The sequence below is a fragment of the Aphis gossypii genome, chromosome X (genome assembly GCF_020184175.1).
Source record: "Aphis gossypii isolate Hap1 chromosome X, ASM2018417v2, whole genome shotgun sequence".
NCBI lineage: Eukaryota > Metazoa > Arthropoda > Insecta > Hemiptera > Aphididae > Aphis > Aphis gossypii.
In genome coordinates, this window is record NC_065533.1 from 8,101,108 (window position 1) to 8,127,742 (window position 26,635).

General features: G+C 29.4%; 1 protein-coding gene across 1 annotated transcript; it reads right to left on the minus strand.

Annotated features, from left to right (window-relative positions):
* On the minus strand, nucleotides 1-26,447 carry LOC114126037 (uncharacterized). The gene is made up of 7 exons (XM_027989905.2): nucleotides 25,801-26,447; nucleotides 24,524-24,673; nucleotides 5,574-5,799; nucleotides 3,729-3,880; nucleotides 3,453-3,648; nucleotides 2,515-2,626; nucleotides 1-640 (listed from the first exon to the last, which is right to left on the minus strand). Exons 2-7 carry the CDS (start codon nucleotides 24,564-24,566, stop codon nucleotides 491-493), a joined length of 879 nt encoding a protein of 292 aa, XP_027845706.2. The 5' UTR covers nucleotides 24,567-24,673; nucleotides 25,801-26,447; the 3' UTR covers nucleotides 1-490.
* Between the last annotated feature and the right edge of the window lie 188 nt (nucleotides 26,448-26,635).

The window sequence follows — 26,635 nt, forward strand, 5'->3', positions numbered from 1 at the left end:
TTGATCAAGCAAAATAAAATTTTTATTTTATTCACTAGATTGTTTTAATGAGACTGCCGCGATACAGTATCGCGCGTATACAAACAAACAAAACAAAATTATAATAATATGCCTAATAATAATATTAAATAATAATCAACACTCCCGAAATAATACACATCACGATATTATACAGTTCATGTTATACACAGTATAACATTAAAGCATTATAATAGTAACGACGATAAATTAATACACAATAAACATAATAATAATATAGTGAAAATAGCTTAATAGTAATAATCGTAATAATAACAATAATTATCTACGTATAATTATCATCTATAAAGTAGGCAAGAATAATCGTGGTAGGTGTATGAAAAACCGTGGCGAGGAGCTGTGCGGTCAATAAAACATATAATGGCGAAACCGATGGCGTTCATCGTTTTTGTTTGTAAAACAAACATCGTCCTCCCCTATATAGCGGATGTGCGATGGCTGCCAGAATTCATCACCACCGTCGGAACGAAAATGCCATAACGACCGTTGTCTGTAAAACGACCAACCCCGTGGTCGTGGTTCCGGTCGTCCGGGCGGCGCTGGAGGACGGTGACCGGGACACCCCTCCGTTCACGCCGTTTGCGTATTTGTCACAGATGTTCTGAAAAGGTGTACAATTATATTATGTTATTATTGTTATTCAACACCAGTAAATGTGATTTCAAAGGCGCGCGTTAGCTCCGAGATATTCTCATGAATATTCAAACGACAATATATCCTCCTTCAACACATCGAAAACATTATAGTTCTATAACTATAGAAGGGTGTATACGTCCTAAGACTAAAGGGTATACAGGCGCTTGTGTGCTGTGGACTGCAACAGACGTTTGTGCGAAATTGTCTATAATTTCAACGAATAAATACGTTTGAAACACAATGATATTATATTATAAGCGGTATAGTAACTGCTACGAGCCTTTGAAAATTACCTATATAGTAGAATTTAATTAATATTATATTTCAAATTTGTATACAATGCTCAGAGTACAGATGATGTTCCATACACAATACCCATTACGGCATTAATATTCCTTGTTATACTAAAAGTGTTTACCTACTACTGTTATAATTCTATTCCCAGTCGATTTATATGCAGCAGGTGTAATCAAAGCTGTATTACCTACACAAAATAATGAATATAGTATTAAATAATACATGCAATCGACAACTGTAATTAACAGAGAGAACAACGTTATTAAGTGCCTACTAAATAGGGTATTATGAAATTATATTCTGTACTGTTGTATTTCAAAAGCTTCAAACAATATATAGGTATATACATATACTACATTAAATGCAATCCGTATATCAAAGAACGCGTTCTGTGTGTACACCACAAGTTCAGCATTGTATTATACATGTATAAATAAATAATTGTCTACTTCTATAGCATGGTTTTCAATAACAACGCTAAATAAAATACTATAATAAAATCGCGTTATATTTGCAGTGTGATCAATTTTCAAGGAATTATATTATATGAAGCGATATATTCATAAAAATTAAATTAAAAATATATCATTTACAAATATACAAGTAACATAAGTTGATAATATACTACTAATAATAAATATTGTTTTACACTTAAATAATATAATGATGTGTTACGATAATGTTATACTATTTTGTATATATTGCTCCGATCTAACTCTATCTTAACGAATAGTTTTATTCCTATATTTACGCAAATTTACGAAAATGAAAAACATGTAAAAATCACATTTAAAAGGTGGGTATAAGTACCTACCATACCTGTGATGGATAAACTAAATTTGAATTTAGTATTTACTGATAAAATCTTTATCATTGTAAACTAAAAACTATTCTGAGCGAAGACACTGGTCTGTTAGCCTATATATCACTAAGTATATTTAACGATACCGAGTTTTTTGCTAAATCTACTGAAGTAATTTGTTTTACTATTAACATTATGATGAATTTATTTAGTTTTTTCCGAAAACATTATATTTATTAACTGATTACCTAGTGTTTAATTTTATAATTACTATAATAATATAACAGATTTATAACATATTATATTATATTAATGTTATTAACTTTTGAGTTAGTATCGCCTTACCTAGTGAGACAATGTAAATAGGTTACAAACAGATAATATCTTAAAATGAGTCTACATATTTTTAAAATGGCGTTGCGTATAATAACGTTCGTAGTATACGTAAGTTTTTTTTAAATTATAACATAATAACTAACATTGTCATACTTAGCATTTCCGTTATTATAAAACTATTTTAAAAAGTACTGGAAACTATTTAATATTAACACCCCAAAGTAGAAAGTTAAAGAATGTTTACAGTTCCAAAAGTGAATTAAAAAAAACCTTTATTTTATTGAAAGTACCATTTGGCATTTCGACTTAATATTTATACGTACAGACAGATATTTTAAATTTACTGTTTGTACATATTATTTTATTTGATAAGTAATTATTAATATAAAGTAATAAATACTCACCAAAAGTGAAGACGCCATTTGACTAAGAAACTGATTGGCGAACTCTTCGGTCTGTTGTCCACAAGTAGCCCGAACAATACCGTGCACGCACTGCAAGTGTCCTCTGAATGATCTGTTGGTAAATAGAACAAATTAATATTAAAAATGGTAACCTACTAGGTACCTAGTAAGTATGAATAACTTCATCGTTAAACAATGATGTATGTCAAGCAGTATGTTGTATGTTGAACATGTGGCTCAAATAAAAAAATAATAAAAACAATGTATAATATGTATTGAATTTATATTCATAGATATTTTATGCAGCCAACATAATTTTTTTTTTGACAACCTGATGCGTGTGTTAGAAAAAAAATTTTCGTTAAAATACTCATACAAATTTATATTTATGTATTTATTTATTTAAGGATTCACTTATATGGTAGTAAATAAGTAATTACTAATTACAATATATTAATGATTATACCGAAATAACTAAAAATATGCGTTGAATATAATATATATACATTTTATTTATATTATTGGGGCATTGTATATGGTAAAATCATTATTTATTGGGTATATTGACTTTAGAATACAAATTATGATTATACGGTTTTATGAGAGTGATCGTTTTAAACAAAGTCAACTGTCAGATATCTGCTGTGACATTGTGAAAACTGATCGTATATATAGTTATGTCGTATAAATTATAATGTTCTGGGCATATTATATTTTATGAAATTTGAATGTTTAATTATAAATTAATTAAATTTAAATTTATCATGAATACTTTTAATTATATAGCTTTTATCAATTGTTTATTTACAAATATTTTCCTATGCACGGTTCTCTATATTATATACGTTTAATCCTACTAAATTATACACGACGGTAGCGAATGTCGCTGCAGGCCCCATTCGTTGCGGATAAATATGACATATTATTATTACACTCACCCACACAGGCGGGCCAGGTTCTGGGTTATCTGTTCGGCTCCAGCGAACGGCGACGCGGTCGAAGGCAGAGTTCCGTCGCCTCCTATTTGTTGCACCTGGTCCAGCATTAGGGCGGCCAACTCGGACTGGTGTCGACGTCCGCACTGCACGTACTCGCTGTGCACTGTACGCAGGCAAGCTGCGTGTTTCAAGTATTCTGAGGATGATGAAGTTTACGTGGTGATGAAACGTTACACAAAAAAATAATAATGTGATATAGACAGAATAGATACTGACCTTTCCTGTAGGGCCCGCCCTCGGTGCACAACTCTTGCATGTCCAACGTCGGAACGGTGTACAGTGAATAAAAGGCTCCTCGTTGTTCGGGCGTCAAGCATCGTCGGGTGAACACGTCCACGCAACGAAAATGTCGTTCCAAGTTTTTGTACCTGAATTTGGTCGAAAAATCGTACCAAAATGTTAATAAGTTGATTAACTTACTAATATAAGTAATAATAAAATATGAACTGCTATTCTTAGTTACAACTACTACTAGTACATAAGTAATTATTATTATTAGTGGTAAAATTCCAGGAATCACAGGGGGAGGAGGTAAAGAACTGTACACGCCTTCTACTGTCTGTATTGTAGATTCAAAGTAAAAAATGCATTCAAAAGCTTTTGAATTTCGAATTTTTATAATTCTATACGATTCTCAGTATGAATCGTACCGTTCATAACCAAACGACCTTTTCACGTTAAAAATATATATCGCTTCACCGATTTAATTTAGGTACTCTAGGTAAAATAGTTTTTGTTTAACGCGCTGGAATAAAAAATAATATTTTCTTTTCTTTATATAATTACGCAAAGTGTACGACGGTTCAATAATAATTTTCACTAAAAGCAGGAAATCAATCTCACCACTCTTTTAAATTTCTTCAACTTTTTCATTTTAAAATCAAATTTAAAAGGAGATAAATCAATTTGTTTACTTTTATCTCATAACTAGTTTTTTGGTAAAAAGGACAAGACAGATGAGTTTTTGTAAAAAAAAAAACACAGTTTGTAAAATCAAATTCCCTTAAAAAAATGTTTCAAAGTAATTATTATAAGATCATAGGAACGTGACACTTTTGTTATTGGTTGTTGCGTGATAACGAAATTATATAGAAACAAGATTTTAATGTGGGAAATCACCCAGCTAGAACATATTATAATGTTATTTATTGTTATTATGTGCCGACACCCGTCGTGGTGTTATAGTAGATTCCTTTTTATTTCTATTTTGTGACAAAAATACATATGATATTACAATGCACACCTTAGAATAAATTCTACAGATAAACCATAAAGAAAAAAATTAAATAGTAAATATATAGAGCATATATATTATAATATATTTTATGTTTTAAATTTTATCGGATGCCCTTATTTTTGTAATTATTTTCAAAACTTCTGTATTTTTATATAATTTAAATGATGGTATGATCAGAATATAGAGGTCCGTCTTATAATTTTTAAGTCGAATCAATTTTAAAAGTTTTTTACTTTGGTATTAATTATGCGCATTTTACCGTAGTAAGTCGTAATGTGGTTCGACGTGTACATCCCAATATATAAGGACAATGGATTTGACATTTCGTCCAAATTTCGGCTAATCTTGTAATATCTTAGTCGACTTAGTGTGGCAAAAGCGGATACGGTAGGCGTAGAGAGTAGACCCTTACACAATTTTTATTAAGTTCTATGTAATAATCTAAAACGCCAGTCATCGTTTTAGATAAAATGTGTACATTAAATTGCCTATGTATATTCCTTAATAGGTAAGTAACATTAACCATAATAATAATAATAATAATATGCATATTGTTATACAATAACGATATAATATCATTGAATTAAAATTTAGCACATACTTAACACCCATAATTATAGTGACCCACTCGACACTTAATGTATAACAGAGCGGTATCCACTTATATAGCTACCTTTTTTAATCATAAATAATCCACACACCCCCTTTCCCCCATCGGGCCCAATAGGTGCGAGCAATCGACGTTCCACTACACACTACTGAGCTAATTTTACCTAATAATAATAATAATTTATTAGTAATTTATTGTCGGTTATTATACTAACGGGCAATTGACATCTTGTTGTATATCACCGGCGGCGTCGGTTCCAACAGGCGGCGGTGACAGTTCAGTGTAGTTAAACAGAGGCAGAGTACGGCAGTTGATCACGGGACCGTCATCGCAGCGTCCGTATTCGGCTTCGGACAGCTGTTCCGAGTTTATCAATAACTGTTGTTTATTGTTTCCGACGACTGCGGCGGATTGTGTCAAAGTCACCAACGCTGCTACGCCTGCGGGAAGAAACGGAAAAGCTGTTACTTTAACTATCAAAACGAGCGGAGTTCGATAATATTGCTATCGAATTGAGTAAAGACCACTTGGGCACCGTCACTCTATAATTGTATATTAAAATAATATACTATAGTAAATCAATGTATCGAGTTTTGCGAATGTGGTCAATTTTTCAAGTCTTAATTGTAAAATAAATATTAGTGTATAAGTCGTAATCAAGTGCCGACCACCTGAGCAGTTTCGAGGAATAATGACTATAATATAATATAATGAGTGGTATTTGTCGCACACGTGTTCAGAATAGTCATTGCAATGACATAGATATTTAATTTAAAACACAATTTTTATAACAATACTTCGCTAACTCAATTCGATAAAAGCAAAAAAGTCTGACAAAATTGCGTACACTTCAATGTTTCTATTTTAATTTCAAACACATTTTAAATTTCTATATGCTTTTTACTGCAGAGTGAAATTGGAAATATAAAACTCATAAATTCATTTGCAACGTTATAAAAAAACACGATTGTATTTCTGAAAATAATTCACATAATGTGTTTACACAATGCAGTGAAAAACCTTCAAATTAAAATACGTTTACAAAATTAAAATCAAACCATTCAAAGTATATAGTTCTGCATAATTTTGCCAAACATTTTGCCAACTTCATAGTCGCTAATTAAGCAAATAATCATTGTATCGTATAACATATTATATTACTAAGAAATAGGTTGGTTGTCATTAAAATTGCAATAACGATTAACCGATTGCTCTCAGTAATGTCTATTATATTTTTTACACACATACTTAGTCAATAAATAACATACTTGTACAATAATTTTATTTCAATGATCTATTTAGTATTCCAGGCTCGTTTTAAACCCGAGAAAATTACCTTATGTCCATTTGTGATTTATTATAAGCACAAACATTTCACTATAATTATGTTTTACGTACCTACCTACTATAAGAAAAACAGTACAATTCAACTCGTGTACAAAATACAAATTATTTAATCTATTTCGTATTTCAGAAAAAAGTCGAATTTTTTGTGAAATAATTACACAAGTTTACATAACAGTGAACACACTAATAATAGTACGATTTGTGGTATAAATGTATTAATATACATAACTGTTAATCGACTAACTCGTTATTATAAGTATAGAATTATAGTTACGCTGTAAATTAACCCCAAATTGTACGTCAAATCATATACTTAAAAACATAAATTAAGTCTATAAACTAATGCCATTAAAAAATGAACTATTATAATAAATTATATTAATATAATACGAGTAGTAATCCTCAAACTTAAATAATCACCACTAACAATCTATAAAAAAAAAAGGTCAATTCTATTTGATAACATACTTGTATTAACATAGTATATGGTAATGTAATTTTAACAAAATGTCGAATTGTAAACGTTTATTTTAAACAATGGATTAGAATTCTGATGGCATGAAATCTCATGGGACTGAAAATAAAGTCCGTTTTCAGCAAATTTCCGTTTTGTAAGCCATGTCCGTTTCGAATAGAGTTTACTATAAATTGAATGCCGACGGTAGCAATTTAAACTAAAATAAAATATATATACAACAGAACAACATAATATAGTGGGTCGTTGTATAAATAAAGGAGTATAGTATAAGGTCCTATTGGTTCGATAGTAATCATTGTGGTCAAATATATATTCAATTGTTTCAAAAACTGAAAAACCTTACAATACTTCGGAGTTCTACTTGGTTGTTTAAAAAATCTTCATAGAATTTTAAATTTCAAAATATTCACGTTAAAATATATAACGATAATGTCCAACTGTATTTTTTCAGACGATGTGCAAAAAATATATTCGTAAACATATAATAAATTATAAAATATTATTTTTCAAAATTTAAATTTTTACAAATCTGTATATCGAATGCTTAAAAACTTTATTCTTATTTAAAAACTTTCCTTACTAATAACAGTCTATTTTAATTATACCATCAAGTATTTAAAGTTTTAAAATATATTATATTATACTATGCCACTGTGTTATTATTAGTTGAATGTGTATTATTTTAATAAAAAATAATAACAATTAAAATACTGAGTAAAAATATTATTATAATGCATATAACACTGTAATTAAATGGTACATTATTATTGGTAGTATTAGGTTGTAGATACTTGATAATAATACAAAATAATTTATCAATACGTATTTATTTGTTTTGTAAAACAATTAACGCGCATCAATTAAAGGTTTACTGTTATTCTCATTTTATCGTCAGATTTATAGGTATTTGCGACAATTAAATATATAATTTATTCGGATTCGATGTGCATATTCGGTGATAAACGTCACATATTTAATTATTTTTCATACAAACGTAAAGTATCGCGAAATAAAATTGACTATACATCAATACATCATAACCGCTTAATAACTCGATAATGCGAGTGTAGTACCATTGATTATAAACACTAAAAGTAGGTACCTAATAATTAATGGCAGTAAGAACGATAACCGCGAAGGACAACATAAGGCTTTGAAAACATATATAGGTCAAAATCGAATTTTTGCTTAGAAGTAAAATAAAAGTTTAAGCCGTTTCGTTTGATTTATAATATACTATTATTAGTTTATCAAATTACACGGTCATTAATGAATTGAATAACAATTACCTAATCTAAATTTTTATTGAAACTTATTATATCTATAAAACCTTATAATTATGTAAGTATAATATTTTAGGCAGGGTTACAACAATTTTTCTCAATTCAAGTGAATACGAATGCAACGTAAATAATATCTATATAAATTTATTGCCGATGATTGTAAACCTTTAATATAATATGTTAATCTATAAATTAATAATAAATAATACCATAAATATATTATATTATTATATTATGTAATTATGATTAGATACAATTTAATCTTCCATATATCAGGTTTTGAAATACAAAGTTTTTACTTTAAACTAACTATATAATTAAAATAGATACATTCAAACATTAGTTTTTATTGGACAATGTTAGTCGTTCGAATAATATATCATTATAAAATGCATGTATGGATTTTTATTATATTGAATCAATTTACATTAAATTACAAGTTAACTATCGTCTAATCAAGGTGGATATTTGTTTTTTTTTTACTAAAATATCAATGAATACCTAAATATATAGTAGGTATTTATGTATCTTAATTGTTGTATTATAACTTAGCATTCACCTTGATTACAACGAAATAAACTTGATAATTAATTTGAAAATTAAAATCCACTTTATCAGCTAAGTCTTGTTTTACTAAACTAAATCATTAAAAAAGTAACCATACAATTATAATGTTTTTGCAATGTTTTAAGGAAATATCATTATGTATATTTGCAGGTATTCAAAAAATAATATAAAGCATATTAGACATATATTTTAATATAATAGTAAAATTTTTAAATGAAATAACTAAAACAGCCTTTTAAAAACAAAATAGCATTAAAACTACGAATAGCATTTAAATATAATAATTATTAAATACATTTTAAAACTTAAATATAAAATTAATAATAAAATACTTATAGTATAAATTATCAAATTGAACACGCATCACGTGATCGCGATAATTTTCCATGAATATTATAAATCGCGAATGTATGAAATGTTAATGGTTCTTATTCAAAGTACTTACTTATTACTACCCACTAAAATGATTATACTATGAATCAGCAAATAATTTTTACTCATTATAGTTATTCGTCATTACTATTATCAGTAAAGTCTTAAGTATTAATATACCTAATTATTATTAAAAATACAAAAATTGGTTGTTATTTAAACCAGTTGATGAGTATATTATAGTAAAAAAGTTCATAAAATAATCAAGTAATTTAATAATATTATAGATACGAGTTTTATCCATATAACCTGCAGGTGTAATATAACATAAATGTACAAAATCCTTTTATCATATTAGTCGTATATTTATAATACATATATGCAATCACTGTCTATACAACTTTACATATTATTTAAAAATGTCTAATTTCCTAATTAGTTAGTTGTTACATACTAAATAGTTTATATAATATTCATAGGTATAATATTCATGTATGCGTCAACTGATTATATTTTATATTATATTCATATCATATAACATCAACCTTGCCAAAGTATAATTATCAATATCGCAAATAAAAAAGATGCCTAGTTGCTAAATATCCGATCAAAAAACTGTTTGAAAAGTTGAATGTCTCGACTAAAAAAATGTATAACTATTAAAACGCTTATCACTCATTTATGAAAAACGCAACTTGTTATACCATTTAAATCGTGAAGTGAATACCAGATATGAAGCAAACATTGAATATTTATTATACACATAAGCATTGCATGTTAAAATCGACTGCCAATAGGTTTTAAATTTCGTTGGGAACTAGTTTATAGTTACCTATTTAATATTATAATGCCCATCAATTTAATCAATATACAATTTTTAATATTAAAAAATACGTAACATCACACATTAGCTGTATTATATGATTATAACGTTGCAACATAATTTTTTATATAATATTGTATTTTCTTCTATTTTCATATACTACGTACAGTGTACATGTACTATATTAAATTACTCAATGTCAAACATTTTTATAGATGTATTTTTATTATTGATATTTATTTTATTTATTATTGTTATTAAAAATAATTTAAGATAATTAAATTTTTCATGGATTGTAGATAACCCTGGACCCCACACGAGTTATCTCATTTAAGGTCCAGTAACCAGTAATCTGTTACAGTAGATATTATCTTAATCAAAAAAATGTATACATTTATGCATATATAATATGATATACTAATTAATTTTAACACATTAACGATTATTATGTATAATATATTAAATGTACCATTAATGGATTTTCCACTTTGTTTATTTATTTACATACAATGTATTCTTTGTTTTGTTTTTTAAGTCTTATGAAAATAAAATAATTATTAAGTACCCACATTGTATATATTATGTTTTTTATATTTTTAACGCTCTGGGTATGTGGCTGATTAAACTAAGGTAAATCAAAACCAGTTTCAATATATCTGGTTTCGGATCCAAAACCTGGTTAAATTTTTTTTTAGATTTTAGATAGGTAAAAAAAAGGTTTTACATTTTCCTGGTTTTCAGGTTTAAAATAAAAGAATACAATTTTTTCCGGGTTACAATGCGTGTTGCAGTGTAACGTGTTTTTAAATGCGTAAAAAGTCGTCTTTTATATAAATACAAGTCTTGTTATGCTTTAATTTTTTCTTATAAAGAAAAGATTGTTGGTTGGAAATTTTGAATAGTATGGTATGATATGATAATAGGTTGATATAGATTATAGGTGTATTTGCAAGCAATACATTTAAACTTTAGCCTTTAATCGTCAGAGTATTTGACTGAGTAGTTTTTTATAAAATTGTATTCCATAATTGTACATAATTTTATAATAATATTCCATAATAAATTACTCTTCAACTTTAGTTGAATAGGTAATTTATAATTCTGATTTTAAATTCTCCAAGATCACGATTAGCAAAGAATATAATATGGCGTCTTAATTCGAGAATCAACTAAAATTTAAATCTATAAGTGAAAATCACTGAAAAGTCATTTCTGATTTATTGTTGTATCGATATGAATAATTATTAATTATAATTGATAACTATTAAGCTGATTCTCTGCACATTCTATTGGAAAATATAATATAAAATCCTATACCTACCTTTATACTACCTGCCTATATATATTACCTATACACATTGGCAGAAATCAGTTACTACAATCATATTTATTGATCGGACAATTAAGAGATTTGCAAATTCTAAATACCTAAAAACCAATAAGTGTTTTAATATAATCGGAACGAGTGCCTATGAAAGATTTAGCATATGGAGAGCAATTTGAGAATTTCGCAGCTCGAGTTATCTGCAGCACTATGTAATCGTCAATAAATAAACATTAACAATATTTATACTCTGAGATGATTCTTCTCTCATCCTCAAGCCAATTTACACTTGAAATATTTGTCATGTTACGTATTATTTGCAAAGTCAAAATCACATATTTTCCTAAACCCGAGAGCCGAATGTTCAAAAATACGGATTTGTAAAGTATTTGAGCAAAATCGTATAAATTGATGTTTTTCGACACACGACCCACCCTGTAGTCTGTACAGACACATACATTTATGACGACTGTCTATAGAAAACCGTGTGACATTTGTATAGGAACACCTGTGCACGTGTGTAATAAGTAAGCGTGTCTGCGTGCGACTGAGCTTTCACGGCTGCGGCGAGGACGATGAACCCTTGAACCGTGTGTAACATTATGCTGTACTGTACTGTACTTCTTGTAATAGTAAAAATAATAAAAATATCGCTTATTATTATGTATTATGTCAACGATGATAATGCGTTATGCGACCTCAACAACGAAAACTATTGTTTTTATTATGTTTTATACAGATTATTGTGAGCTGCACATTTTTGTTCGTTCGCGGCCTTGACAATGGCGATCGTACACAGTATTATTATAATGATATCGAGGGAGACAAGCTAGAAGTCGAGCGACAGAGAGAACACCTAAAAAATCTAATCAAAAAAGAATGGCGCAGCAGACGACTTTTAAAATATTATTATTAGAACCACGGAACAGAAGCCGTATCGCCGCGACAAACAAGTCAATCACGTGCCGACCACGAGCTCGCCCCCGACGTCGTATATTCAAATCACAGCATCGTCGTTGCGATCGTCGATGGGGAATTACGATATGATATGTATATATAAAGTAAAAAATATTATTGCATTGAGGTATTATCGCTTAATAGTATGGTAACAAATGAAAATATTAAAATTTTTTACAACGAAAAAATTCACACGTCACACTGGAATTTCTTATCGTTAATACTTATTTCTATTATTTTTGTCTTAGACCATATAGTAAATTGTAAGTGGTAACTTTTTTATTATAATAATATAGGTAATACGTAATGGTAAAGTTTACTGCAATGTATGTTTCGTATTAGTTATAAACTTAAAAAACAAAAAAACGCCGTGTCGTCGTATGGTACTAATATACAGAGACATAGAGTATGGATTTTGAAGTCATTTGCTTTATTTTTTTATTCCTCTAAAACAAAGTTATGTCAGATATAAATTCGATTTATATTACATAAAATCAAATCCAGAAAATTTTGTTTTGATTTTTTTGTACCTTTTTTAATACTTTAAGGTTTTTTTCTGTTATTTTTTTTTCAAATTGTGTTCTAAATAAATACCGTATTTGAAAGGTTAATAATATTTATTTTAATAATGCATGTGTTTCAATAAGAATATGGTTCATTCAGTTTTATCTCGTTATGTTTTATTTAATTTAACGAATTATTTAAAGAAAAATAGCAGGCTTGAAAATATAAAATCTTTTTTTTAATAATTTAATAAACTAATGAAAAATATTTTTATAACTAATTTTTGATGTTTTTTTAAATAATTGTAGAGCAGTATTATAATGCTTTATTTTAAGTGCATTTTTAGTTTTGTATCGCTTCAAAATCCGTCTCTACTACAATGTATAATGCGTATTATTACACTCCGGATGACTCATCATACTTTATATTCTACACCCAGCGGCAATGGTCGTTGGTCATTACTGTGAGATCATTCGTGATCTCGAATGATTTACGATTAATAATTTCGACGCGCACGTCGTACCAATAGACTATATCATAGATTTGTATAGTTGAACAAATCGTTAACAACACGTACAACATGTTGCGATCGAATCAATATGTACGTTATAGTATTTTATGATTATAAGTTATATTATTTAGTATTGGTCTAAATTTCTGACAAAACTTGATCTTAGACTTTTTCCGATTCGTAAAAATGTATGGGTACGGGCCACGACGTCTACGATCGTTTGGAGATATTGAAAGTATTTCATCGTGTCGTTGGCGCTGATGTTTACGACCTGAAATTTTATTAATGTATAAACTGTGCAATTTACGACTTGTGACGTTCAGTTATTTTAATTTATAATAGTTTAGAAGTAATCATGTTTATTGTTTCAAAGTGAGTCAAGGAAAGCGGTCTGCAGATGACACTTATTCTTTAGTACTTTTTTAAATCTTCCAAAAGGTTGTCGAAAACCGTAAAATCTAAGCTGTACCTTTACAGCTTTTTTAAAAATACGATTTTATCATATTAAACAAAAGTCAGAATAAACAATCTTAAAACTATCCAATAACGCAATGGCATTAATACGCATAATGTGCAGTAAAATATTTTCATTAAAAATTTTAGTGATTTCGACCTAACCAATAACCGGACGACACCAAAGCCACAGACAACTGTCAGGAGCGAAGGTGGTATGTACATATATATAATATATTATTATTGTATGATGTTATTATTTGTAGTATGGTAATTAATAATTATCATTTTTGTGTTGTGTATGACGTATGTCATGGCGCAGTTGTGCACTGTGCGTTTCGTCTTCGTCGTATAGACGATAACGGCATAACTATTAATTGATACCATTCATAATTATACAGATATACAGTAATTATTATAATAACAATGTTAAAACGGGGGATTTATTATTATTATCATTATTGAATGGAATTATTTAAAATAATAATAATTATTATTATTGCCATGGGCGACTTGAAAATGCACGATCGCCTAAAATACAAAGAATATCGTAGGTAAAAAAAAAAAAACTATGTAGATAGGTTAGGTTGGCCTATTGAAAAATACATTTTTGATAAATGTATAAACTTAACATGATAGTATAACAAATGGTGTCAACTGTCGATTGTTGTCTCAGTGCAGTAGTAGGAATGCACCAACGCCGTATAAGATAAATAAATTATAAATTTATAATATTGTTAATAAATTACGATAACGACGATAACTATATATTGTGAAAGACTGTTGCGGAATTTAAAATTGTTATTTTTGTAGATTGTAATAACTAGTAAGGTATTAAATTGGTTAAAGTCATAATATATTTTATCATTAGAATAATACATATTATTCAGAAACACGATTTATTTTTAATAATATAATCTTATTCAGTGGAGTGCGGTCAGGGCAAGCAAGGTAAGGCGCATGCCTGGCCAAAAATAAATAAATAAAAAGTTTAACATCCATTGTGTTAAATGAAAATGCGTCTTATATATTAAAATTACAACTTTAAGTAAAATGTTATTTGAGTAATAAGTAGGTATTCAATTTATCAGATTTCTTCGAAAAAAATTTAGTAAATTTTTACAGATGTGCTCGTATTTTAGATTGCCCGGCCCGTATTGTTCTTACAAGAACAACCGGATGCGGTAGAAGGGCATATTCAGGTTTTTATGCGGTAGTTGAAAGCGTTGTACCAAGTACTTATCAATATTTTTAAGAACGTAATTCTAATATTTTGCTGTTGCGTATCGGATTATTTTCAATATCAATAGATACACTTTTTAATTATTATACATATAACACATTTTAAACTTGTTGTAATTTTCATCGATAAAATACTTTTTTTTAAGTTTAAACTTGATATTTTATTTTAGCGCTTAGTGCTTACCCAATATTTAAAATATCACCGTGCACACCACTAATATTATTTCAAAGTTAATTATTTTTTTCAATTTTACGCGGTTGAAAAAAAAACCTCATTATACTCAAAGCTCTAATAAATTATTATGTTCACTCTGTTTTACTTTAATAGGACGCAAACAAATTACTTTTAGTATGATATTATACTTCGGTTAAAACTAAATTTCCGGGAGCTATAAAAACTAAAAAGTGATTTTATAATAAAAACAGTATATCATGAAAATTAAAGAATTGTGCTTTGACTTAAATATAAGAAAAGAATTTATTTTTTTTTTTTTATAGTGGCATGTAGCGGAAATTTATAAGGTTTTATGAAACAAATAATAGGTGCTGCAGTCTTGATAAGATAATGTAGTATAACGAATACGCGAATACTATGGTACTAAACGCGTATACTACGTACATTATAATAGTTAAATAGTATAATACACGTTCATACATCACACATGCGAATAATCTTTGATTATTATTATTTTTTTTAAATCATTGATAAATATAATAACTAATAAGTATATTACGTAGGAACAGATTATGGAGCGCTAAACCAGCATTTACAATCTCTGATCTCAATCCATCTTACATTGTGAATAGGATTATTATATAATTAAATATATTAAGTTGCATTCATTAAACATATTATAAATCTTTTAAATTAGATTTAAAACAATTTTTATTTAAACAAAATACTGAAGTGTAGGTACAACATACTAATATTTGATATAGTCTGCAAGATTTAAAAATATCATTTTTGCAATCGTCTAGGTCATTTCATAATAGTTGTTTTGTTAAATTATGTTTCGTCATAAACCGAATTTGAAGTTGAAGACTATAAGTAGGTACCTAGTAATAATCTCGTTATGTATAACGCATATATATAACATTATAACATAGGTATCCTCTTAATATTATTTTTACTCTAATTCTATAGTACTAATGTATAATAATATAAGACAATGTTGATTATTATAGTTTATTTATATATCTAATCGATTATGTTACACAACGACACAGTTGCATCTTCTCGTTCGCCACGAGTTGCAGACCGCATCTACTGTTGCGCTATTCTATTCATAATATGCACACTGCCTACGTTAAAATTCCGCCACTTCCTGTTTCACCGCCGGTAGAACAAAGTATGCCGCCGCTGACGTTAATTAATGAACTACATATAGTTATAGTTCAGTTTCAAATGTTTCGATATGACGTGCGAATTAAGTACGATAGACGATTTCCCAAATATAACAATTAACAACACAAGCGCAATAAACGCTATTAGATATTATAATAATAACCGATACTATAATACAATAATGAGCTGGCAATCGTGATTAAATTTAAAAAAAAAATTCAAACGCCTACTTATCATACTATTGTTATTATTATTAAGTTACTATAATATTTGACGAGTGTGTACGTTAACAATGATCAAGCATCGACGAGCGGATTGTCGTCATAGGACGACGATGTAATACGTAGTATTTTTTTGTTGTTTTCGTAATGGAAATGCTAAAAAAATGCCCTTGTAATGCGTTGATTGTTTGCGTCCGTCCGTGTCTCTATTCCACTCGTCTCTGTACATAATAGTATATTAATATACCATCGCAACAACAAGAGTTCTTTACGAAATTCGTACATAGGTCCGAACGGTACTAAAATAACTCACAGACTTACTGTATAGTCTGTAGTTAATATAATTACGTAATGTCATTAAAGAAAAAAACTAGAGGAGGACTAACCCCTCCCCTCCAATCAAAGCCATCACGATCCCAGCAACAGTAGGTATATGGATTTGGCGATTTGCCACTGTCGCAGAATATGCGTCGACAGACGATGCACTCACACTATAGAAGTACTTACATATTATAACAAGCCCGAGCATTTTCGATAGAAAAAAAACCTATCGCCGGTGGCGGCTGTAAATATAGATATTATGTAGACTGTCCTGGACGAGGTCGCCGGCCGGTCGATTCGGCGGCAGTGGCGGTGGTGGTGATTTCCCGTCGACATTGGGCTCGGTATCCGAAGAACGACGTCCTTCACGACCAGTAAACGGATGTAAATATAGTAAATACGATATAACACGTTATACAGTCGTAGGAACCTCCGATTTACCTATGTGTTATATTATTTTATAATCTATAATGTGTTTTATAGTGTACACGCGTGAATAACATTGCGTTACGTCTATAATAGACCTATATCTTTATCGTTTATACCTACTACACCTTATACCTACTCTTGTATTGTACCAACGTACTCGATGCTTTTGCTCATAGTGATTTCTGTGTAGAGAGGGCGGGGGGCGAGGGTGAGAGATTTTCCCCCCTCACCACCTTTTTATAATATATTAATTTTAAACATTTTTAAATATTAATTGTTAACATTAAAAATTAAAATATCATAAGAACCAACGAAGGAACACCAATAACATTGTTACCTTTAAGTGTGATAAGATAACAGTTTATTAAAAAGTTAATTCACTATGATATTTAAGTTAACAACACAAAATTGTAACTGCTGAACGTATACATTTTAAATTTCGGTATGTTATGTGTAAGTAATTTACTAATGTGTGGTCATTGATTATAACAAATACAATAATTAATATATATTATATTATTATTTAAATGTATAAAACTGGTAAGGAGGTAAAAAAAAACACAAAATGCGGGTACGACGTCTTAAGAAATTCAATATATAGGCAATGCGTAGAAAACGTGCGTATGAGCCGTGTATAGTGTAGCAGTGTTGTATAGAAATGATCGGCGTATTATAAAACGTGAAGCTTCCGCATTTTACATTCACATATTATTATGCACACACCATTATCGCACTCAGCTAGCGCGCGTGGTAGGTACGTTTTTTTACAAAAAATATGCGTACATACTTTTCGTCTATCATACCAGTTGACTTATCGGATATTAATTCTAAAAACAGATACTTAATTGAATTTATTAATAAATTTATTTAGGTACGTCAAATATTTCGGCTTTTAAATGTTTTACTTTAATAGATCAATAATATTTAGCCGATGAATATTTATTATTTTGTAATGATTGTAAACAATGTTGTTGTTAACAATATTAACAAGAAAATAAAGAGAAATTTAAAAACAAGGAACAGTTAAGTTGTTGATGTTTTCAAAATAGTTATCAGCAGCCTATAGAATAATTTGCCATCAAGATGCTAAAATAAATCGCTACTTTTGACGTAGAAAGATCGGCACAATAAGAATCGCCGTGATCAACGTTCCTATTGATTCCTCGTCGGCTCACTTCTGTACGCGATGGCGATGATACAGTAAGTTTGTTTTTCCGATGTGATAAACCCTTGCAGATTGATAATATTATTTATATTATATCAATAATATATTTTTAAAAAAAAACATCGAATTATCAAACGAGAAGAGCTAATGTAAGTTAATAGGTAGATGTAAAACGTTGACCACTTCGTTACGGTATAAATACTAAAATTAGGATGTACGCATTGACTTATGAAATAAATGATGGGTACTACATCATCAACCATCGGTCATTGGTCAGTGTGACGAAGAGAAATAGGAAATAAAAACCCGAAAATAAAAAAACAGAAACAACAAATGAAAATCAACAGTGCTGACGTCAGCGGCGACAAGTTTTGGCGCGCATATTATATCATTATAATTATATTATAAATTTATAACATGGGAGTGGTTGTAAATCAATTATTATACAGGGTGTTTTGCAAAGATCATATACGTTTAAATTTAAACTTTAATTAGAGATTATCAGTTACTATTTATTGACACTCTGTATGTGCGTTTTATAATACTCAAACTATACTCTATAACTATAGTATACCTAACAATTAGTAGCCGTGATTTAAGTTATATATATAGTATATACCTATCATTTAGACTTGAATGTACAACTTTGTTTATAAGTTAACTAATTACTGTGGTCACATATAAACAGATATTATACAGTTGAAAAGCACTAATTATGTCTGAAATATTATTTGCAAAGTAATAATAGTTCTGATAACAATATGAATAATAAATAATTTTAACCAAACAATATGTGATGAATAAATTAAACCTGCAATGCTGTTTTTAAATGTAAATTTATCGTAGACACTAGTACACTACATACTACGTATAATGGTTAATGATAAATTAGGATACATTAAAATACGTTGATTAACTACTTAAAAAGTCACTTGGTACTTTATAAAAAGTGTTATCAGCCTTGCATGAATTATAAGTATGAAAAGTAAAAATGTCAATATATATTTGCTCAATTATTACCTATATTTTTATTGATTTTTGAAAATAAATCAAATGTCGAGTAATATTTTAATTTTAATTTTACAAAAACTATTTATCATCCATTAAAAATTATTAATTTTGTATTTAAACAATTGTTTTTTTCCAAAACGATTTAAAAAAATTATTTGTTTTGAATGTTTAAAAGTAGGTAAACAGGAAAATCAAAGATGCTTGAAAATAAATAATTATTTTCCTTTTCAGGTTTTTAATCTCGATAATTCATTTTTGAATACTCGATTAATTGTATAATTATGACATGTTGTACTTGCATGACAGGAAAAAAATATAAATATCTTTGGGTCTCGTATAAAATATATTAAGTAAGTAGGTACCTACTGTATTATTGACAATAATAATGTTTTTTTGTTAAATTTTAAACCAAATATACTTTATACGATGTACCAAATATAAATTCATCAGTGTCACACTGTCACTTCAGTCCAGATAGTTTATTAACCTACGTTTTGAGGAAAAAAATTAAAACTATCAACTTTATTAGATTTTTAATTATTATCGTTTCTAGTGATGGCACTTTCACAGTTTTACAGGAGCTGTTGCCTTTTTTACTACACGAATAAAAGCCCTTGGTACCTAAATATTTTTTAAAAAATGACGCATTCTTTACTTTAAATTTTCTAGAAATCTAAAAAACTCACGAATAAAAATGTGAAACAAAAATCTCAAAATTAAGCTTACTTTATTTATTTGTAAACATTAACTTGCATCAGACTGTTCCATATAACAATACTATAATAATTGTAAAAACAAAAACAAAAAAAAAAAACAAAAACAACATTGTTAAAAATATTTTATCCAATACGTCATGATTCGATTAGGTCCACGGTTATGGATTACGATTTATCAACAACGCGGCATAATAGACCTAAGGTTATTGCAAAAGCGGCGAAAACAACTTGTTTGCGAAAATCCGAAGGGGTCGGATAGAATTTGGTTGAGCGCAAAAGCACAGTGAATGAATATAAAATTGCACACCCATAATAGAAATTATATGTACCTATATTTATATATCATAAATCATAATATATGTATAGGTTTCAAATAAGGAACTATTAAGTTATAGGTAACTGTTATAAGTTATGAAAAAGAAACTAGGTGTTATCCGTACAACACATAACTAAATATATAGAGAATAGGTAGGTACTCGGTATACCTAATACAATTATACTATATTATATTATAATAATATTCCTGTTGTGACTTTCGTCGCAATGATTAATGTTATATTATAATCACTGATTGTCACCGTTTTGTTTCTGTTTCTAACTCGGTATATTATTTTATTATTATTTGACGTCGTAATGTCGTATTATTTTTAGCTTATACATTTAACAAATATTGATCATTGTCTTTCACCGTACCTACCTACATATACGTTGTTTTATTGTAATTATAAAATTAATTACATTTTTGGTATATACAAACACTATAATTATTATACTGTTATTATAATTCGCACATTTGAATTTATAATGCTATATTGTTGTTTAGCAGCTATAATGTTTACCATCAGACATTTTATTATCGATTCCGATTTTATTGACCCGCTGACACTAATTATATCGTTAATTATTTTTATTTTAGGCATGTCTAAAATAAATACATTTTCTATACGTAAACTGATACCGGAAACGTAAATGTTCCTAACATGCACAATGTCACTTGTTTGTTTTCAGTATCACTATTATTTGCATGGTTTCGTAAATAATTATTTATTAATAATTGAAAACAAAAAAATAATGTTCACTGTGAACTAATGTCAGTAACACCAGTCGTTAACATTTTTGTAACGAAATTACTAATTTTAAATAGAAAATAACTTAAATTAAACTGTGAAATATTTAATTTTATAATTTGTTTAATATAAGTTAATTTAATGTACCTAATTGTGTCACTACTATACAGGCACAAAACGAATATTTACACCTCAATATTGTTCAAAATTTATTTATGCTATCGTAAAAACAAAAACGCTACATTACAAATACAATAATATAAAAAATAGTAGGTAATATGGTAATATCGTTATAAGCATTTTGTACAATATATAATATAATTTTTGTTTAAAAAATGCGGAGTTGATTCCCAAGCACTTAGATTTTTCAGTATATTTACACGTATATAGTCGTTATTATTATTTTATTTTTTATTTGAATTACGCAAAGCATTAGGTAAATGAAACTAAAAGTCAAAAAGTAATGTGAATAATGCGTTTGCGTCGATGACATCAATTGTATAAATATATAAAAGTATAATACTGATGGTGAAAACTGAAAACAATACGCGCTATTTAGGGGCAATAAAAACGCGGATGAGAACGATGTAGAAGGTTTACAAAATTATATTTACCCACTATTCGATTATAATTATAATTGCAAATCTCCGTAAATAATATTTTACTTTGATTATTATTACGAATCATTCAACAATTTCGCAAACAAAAGTGTAAATATTAAGTATACATGAATGATCGAAATTCGAGAAAATATAAGTGTAGCATATAATACTTTTTGCATACTATATTAAAGGTGTCGGTATTAATTTCATTTAATGCTTATCGTTCATGTTTAAACAAGCATTTTTTTTTTAATTTAACACATTTTTTATTTGTTTAATTATAGTGTTCAAACATTCACTTAATCGAGGATAACAGTTTTTTTAGTTGAATCGATACTAACGATATAGACAAACTTTAATTAAATTGTTTATAATAGAAATGGAATTAAAAATTATTTTTTAATGCATTATTTAACAAAATGTTTAGTGCTCCTATAAAAAATCATAACAGTGATGCAGTATAAATTCATACTTCACAAAGTATCTATTTCGAATTACCAAGTTGTACCTAGTATAATAATAGTCGGTTGACTGATATTCTGATATTTGAGTACCTAATTCCAGTGTTTTTATTATAAATTGCGCTTAATAATATATATATTTTTTTAAAACACAATTATTAACAGTGTGTAATTTATGTTAATATTACTAAAATATTATATGAACGAAATTAGTTGTATATAAAATCAACTTATTGTGCATGTACCAATAATTATACTATAATACCTTCACTACAACACGTGTTGCACGTCTTACAATCGTACCTACAATATGGAAAATTAATGTTCAGCAATTCCAATTTTGTAACTTTGTGTAGTAAGCAAAGATTTAGTTATGTTAGAGAGAATTGACCTATAATAACAAACCTAAAGATATGACCTAACCTAACCTAAAGATATTGTCTTTATTTTTTAGACACTTTTATTAATTTTAAGCTAGTTATAAAAATGAAAATTCATGATGAGTTTAAAAATTAAAATATTGTAAAAACCACATCATGAGAAAATACAAATATAATGTTCTTAGCTATACTGCAATAATTAATAACTCAATTCATTATATGATTTAATGCTTAACATACACAAATTAGTACTACACAAATTCATTATGTTGTAAGTTTGTAAGACAGAGTCAACGGTACATGTAAGTTTGGCATCTTCTCTTAACAAATAATAATAATAACCAAATGATATTATTTTTATTGCAACGATTATGTTATGTTGTTTTAATATATCACGCGATAATAGTCGTCATAGGTAATAATAATAATAATTTAATATTATTTATAAAAAAATGATTGCGCAACGTGGTAAACGATATCGAGAACAATGACGAATCTATAATTATTCGCGAGAAAAAAATATTGCGCCGAAAATAATCACAGAAAGTGACGTTGCTGTTGCCACAGCTATCGATTGAAATATGTCGTTGCCGCCGCTATCTTCTTGACGACGACAATATTTTAAGAGTTACCTAATTTAAAACTTAGAAAATCCGAAGAGATACATAGATAATATTCATATCTATAAAATTTGATAAAAGGTAAATTTACAGTACGTGTTAATATTATAAAGCTAATAAAGTAACAACAAAAAATGGATTACGCCGAATAAAAAATTTGCCGTGTAGTATATACTTTTTAAAGGCAGATACAATACATGCGGGCATCGTATAGTATAATACTATTATGTTTGTCATTCGTGTACTGATTGAGCGGGCTGCATGCTTGTAAAGATCTTAACCTTCCTATTAGCGCCACTGTTACTAGGCTACTCTATATGATGTAATAGCCCATCGAGCGCGCATATTATAATTTATAAACAGTGATATTATTGTAATATAAATTAAACGTAAAATGTTAGTATTGATAATATACCTGTATAAGTAGTTGGATACCAAACTACTACTATAGTGTTTAACTAGTGCAAAATTTAATTAGAACGCAAAAAAAAATATATTAATAATATGTAGGTAATTCCATTTTTATGGACTTCACAGATATTGAAAGTAAACATTTTTTTTTTTATATGAATTGTTAAGTACTCTTACGTATATAATACCTACGTCCTACGACAACATGTACCTAAGTATATTATAATAGTAGTATTAACAATATTATCGTGTGTGACCGTGTATAATATTGCAAATATATACCTATAATTTTACACGTCAGCGATACACGCAGCAGTCCGTTGACGCTGACTGATAATAATATAGGTACAATATAATATGATTTGTGTATAATATCATAATATTACATAAGTATAAATTAAGTGGTAACGGTCACGAAAAAAACAAGAATAAAAAACGCTTAAACTATTAACTATAATATGCTGTTCATTGCTACTGCAATAACTGCTGTAGATGCTTATTAATTGTGTAACGATTTATGTCTTATAATATATCAAACGATTACAATAACTCACCGATTACGACGAATAGTTCCGGGACTGATACCATCAGTACCATGTCAGTGGTAGTATATTCAACCCTGAGTGCCGATCACCAACCGAAGACTGCGAAGCCCTGGTGCAATGTAAGTGCCGGTTATTGCCGAATAGCGGGTTAGTGTGCAGCTGAAAAAGCGAAAAAGTTCGAGTGTAATTTTCCGTACATGCCATTCAATTTCAATTCATAACGCGAATAGATTATATTGCAAAAAAGTATAACTAGTATATAATTTTCCGAAGGCGAGTCATTACTCATTATAGGTCTCTTCTCGATTTCATTTTTAAAGCTGATCCATTCAACTGCAGTGGCGTAATTTGGTTATTCTGAGGGCGGTGACATTTTTGTACACAAATATTACCCAAAAAAATATTGTTTGCATAAGTATTTCAAGCACCTCTCAACACAACTATACAGCGCGTATGTCCGGCATGTGTGATGAGTACAACGTACTTAACACTAAAGTACACTTGAATACAAAACTAGGTACATATTTGAACTATAGAATAACGACGACCGCGAAAACACGTTAGGATATATATTCAATAATATCTATTTCAGTTGTCACGGTCGGAGACCGCACAGTGCTGTTTATTGTAATCTATAAAGGTATTGTGCGCGTTCTTATGATGCGTAATATTATTTACAAACATAAAACATTAAAATAAAACATTATGCATTACGACGTACCTATACATGTTATCTTTATTTTGTATTGAAAGTAGCGTCTATATTATGAAATAATAATATTATCTCGGTTATAATTAATTAATAACCCAACAGCAGGAATAGGAATTCGGTTTTTTTGTATTATTTCTATAAATTAAGTTAGTATAAACATATTATAGTATTACCTACTGGCCTTGTATTTAAAACGAAAATTATGTGATGGGTATATGATATGAAATAAAAAAGCTCATGGGGGTGGTATGATACCCTCGTGACTATACAAATCTACCCCAGTAAAGTATCGAAAGAGTATTTTGTACATAAGTTCATAACATGTTTTTCTACACCTGCTCACCGTTAGATACGATTTTTTTTTCGTCTTCTCGAAATGTTACGACCACCCTTGTGGATATTCGGGATGTCTCACAACCGAAAATGGGTTAGTAATACGTTTCCCTCCGTTATCCCTTATGGTCTGCGGTGCAACTGCACCCTCCGCGACCAACGCGCGGCAAACAGTGACTAAATAATCTCAGTGCAATATAGATTAAGGTTTTAATAAAAAAAAAAATAATAATATACCAACCTATAATGACGATTTATCGTGTCGTATAATAGTATTGCAGCTCGGTCGTGCAGCCGGCGGTATTTCCGGGTTCGACGTACCCGACGGGCCGTCCGCGGTTAGAAGTGCGCGTGTTCCGGCGCCCGAGGAAGAGGACCGCAAAGTCGAACGGCAAAGACGGCTAGTGACGCTGCTGCAGCTTCTACCGAGTACGACAAACGGAGATGAGCGAAATCAAAACGATCAAAATCTAACGATAATATTATAATTATACGGTTTTAGGCGGACGCGGAAACGACCGATGGCGCTTCGACGATCGAAAATAACTCACTCGCCGGCGGCGAACGCGGGACTCTATATATCCGCACGGTCGGCGAGCGCGCGAGAGATAAGCGGGGCGCGCGTGCGACGGACGGCGTGATAACGAAAGAAATATTACTGTTGTGGTTGTTGTCGTTACGACCACTGCTGTAGTTGCAGCTGCAAGCCGCGTCCGTGTACCGCGGTGGTGGTTACCGAACCGGACCGATAATACGACGACAATCGCGATCTTCTGTCGGCACGCGTGTGTGCATGTGCGTACCGCGCGCGTGAGTACGTACGATTGAATGACGATGACGAGCCGTGATAGTAGCGCCGCGCTACGTGGAATGGGAACGCGACTACGTGTTTGTAATATTGTTGTTGTTGCAGCAGTTGTAGTAGTGACTGGCCGCCGCCGCCGCCGCCGCCGTTACCACCACCTAAATCGTAAAAACGTATTGTAACGTCGCTGTGAAATAACAAATTTAATATTATCGCGTATATGATATTGCCGACGACGACGACGGCGGCGGTTGCAACTGGGCCAAGACGT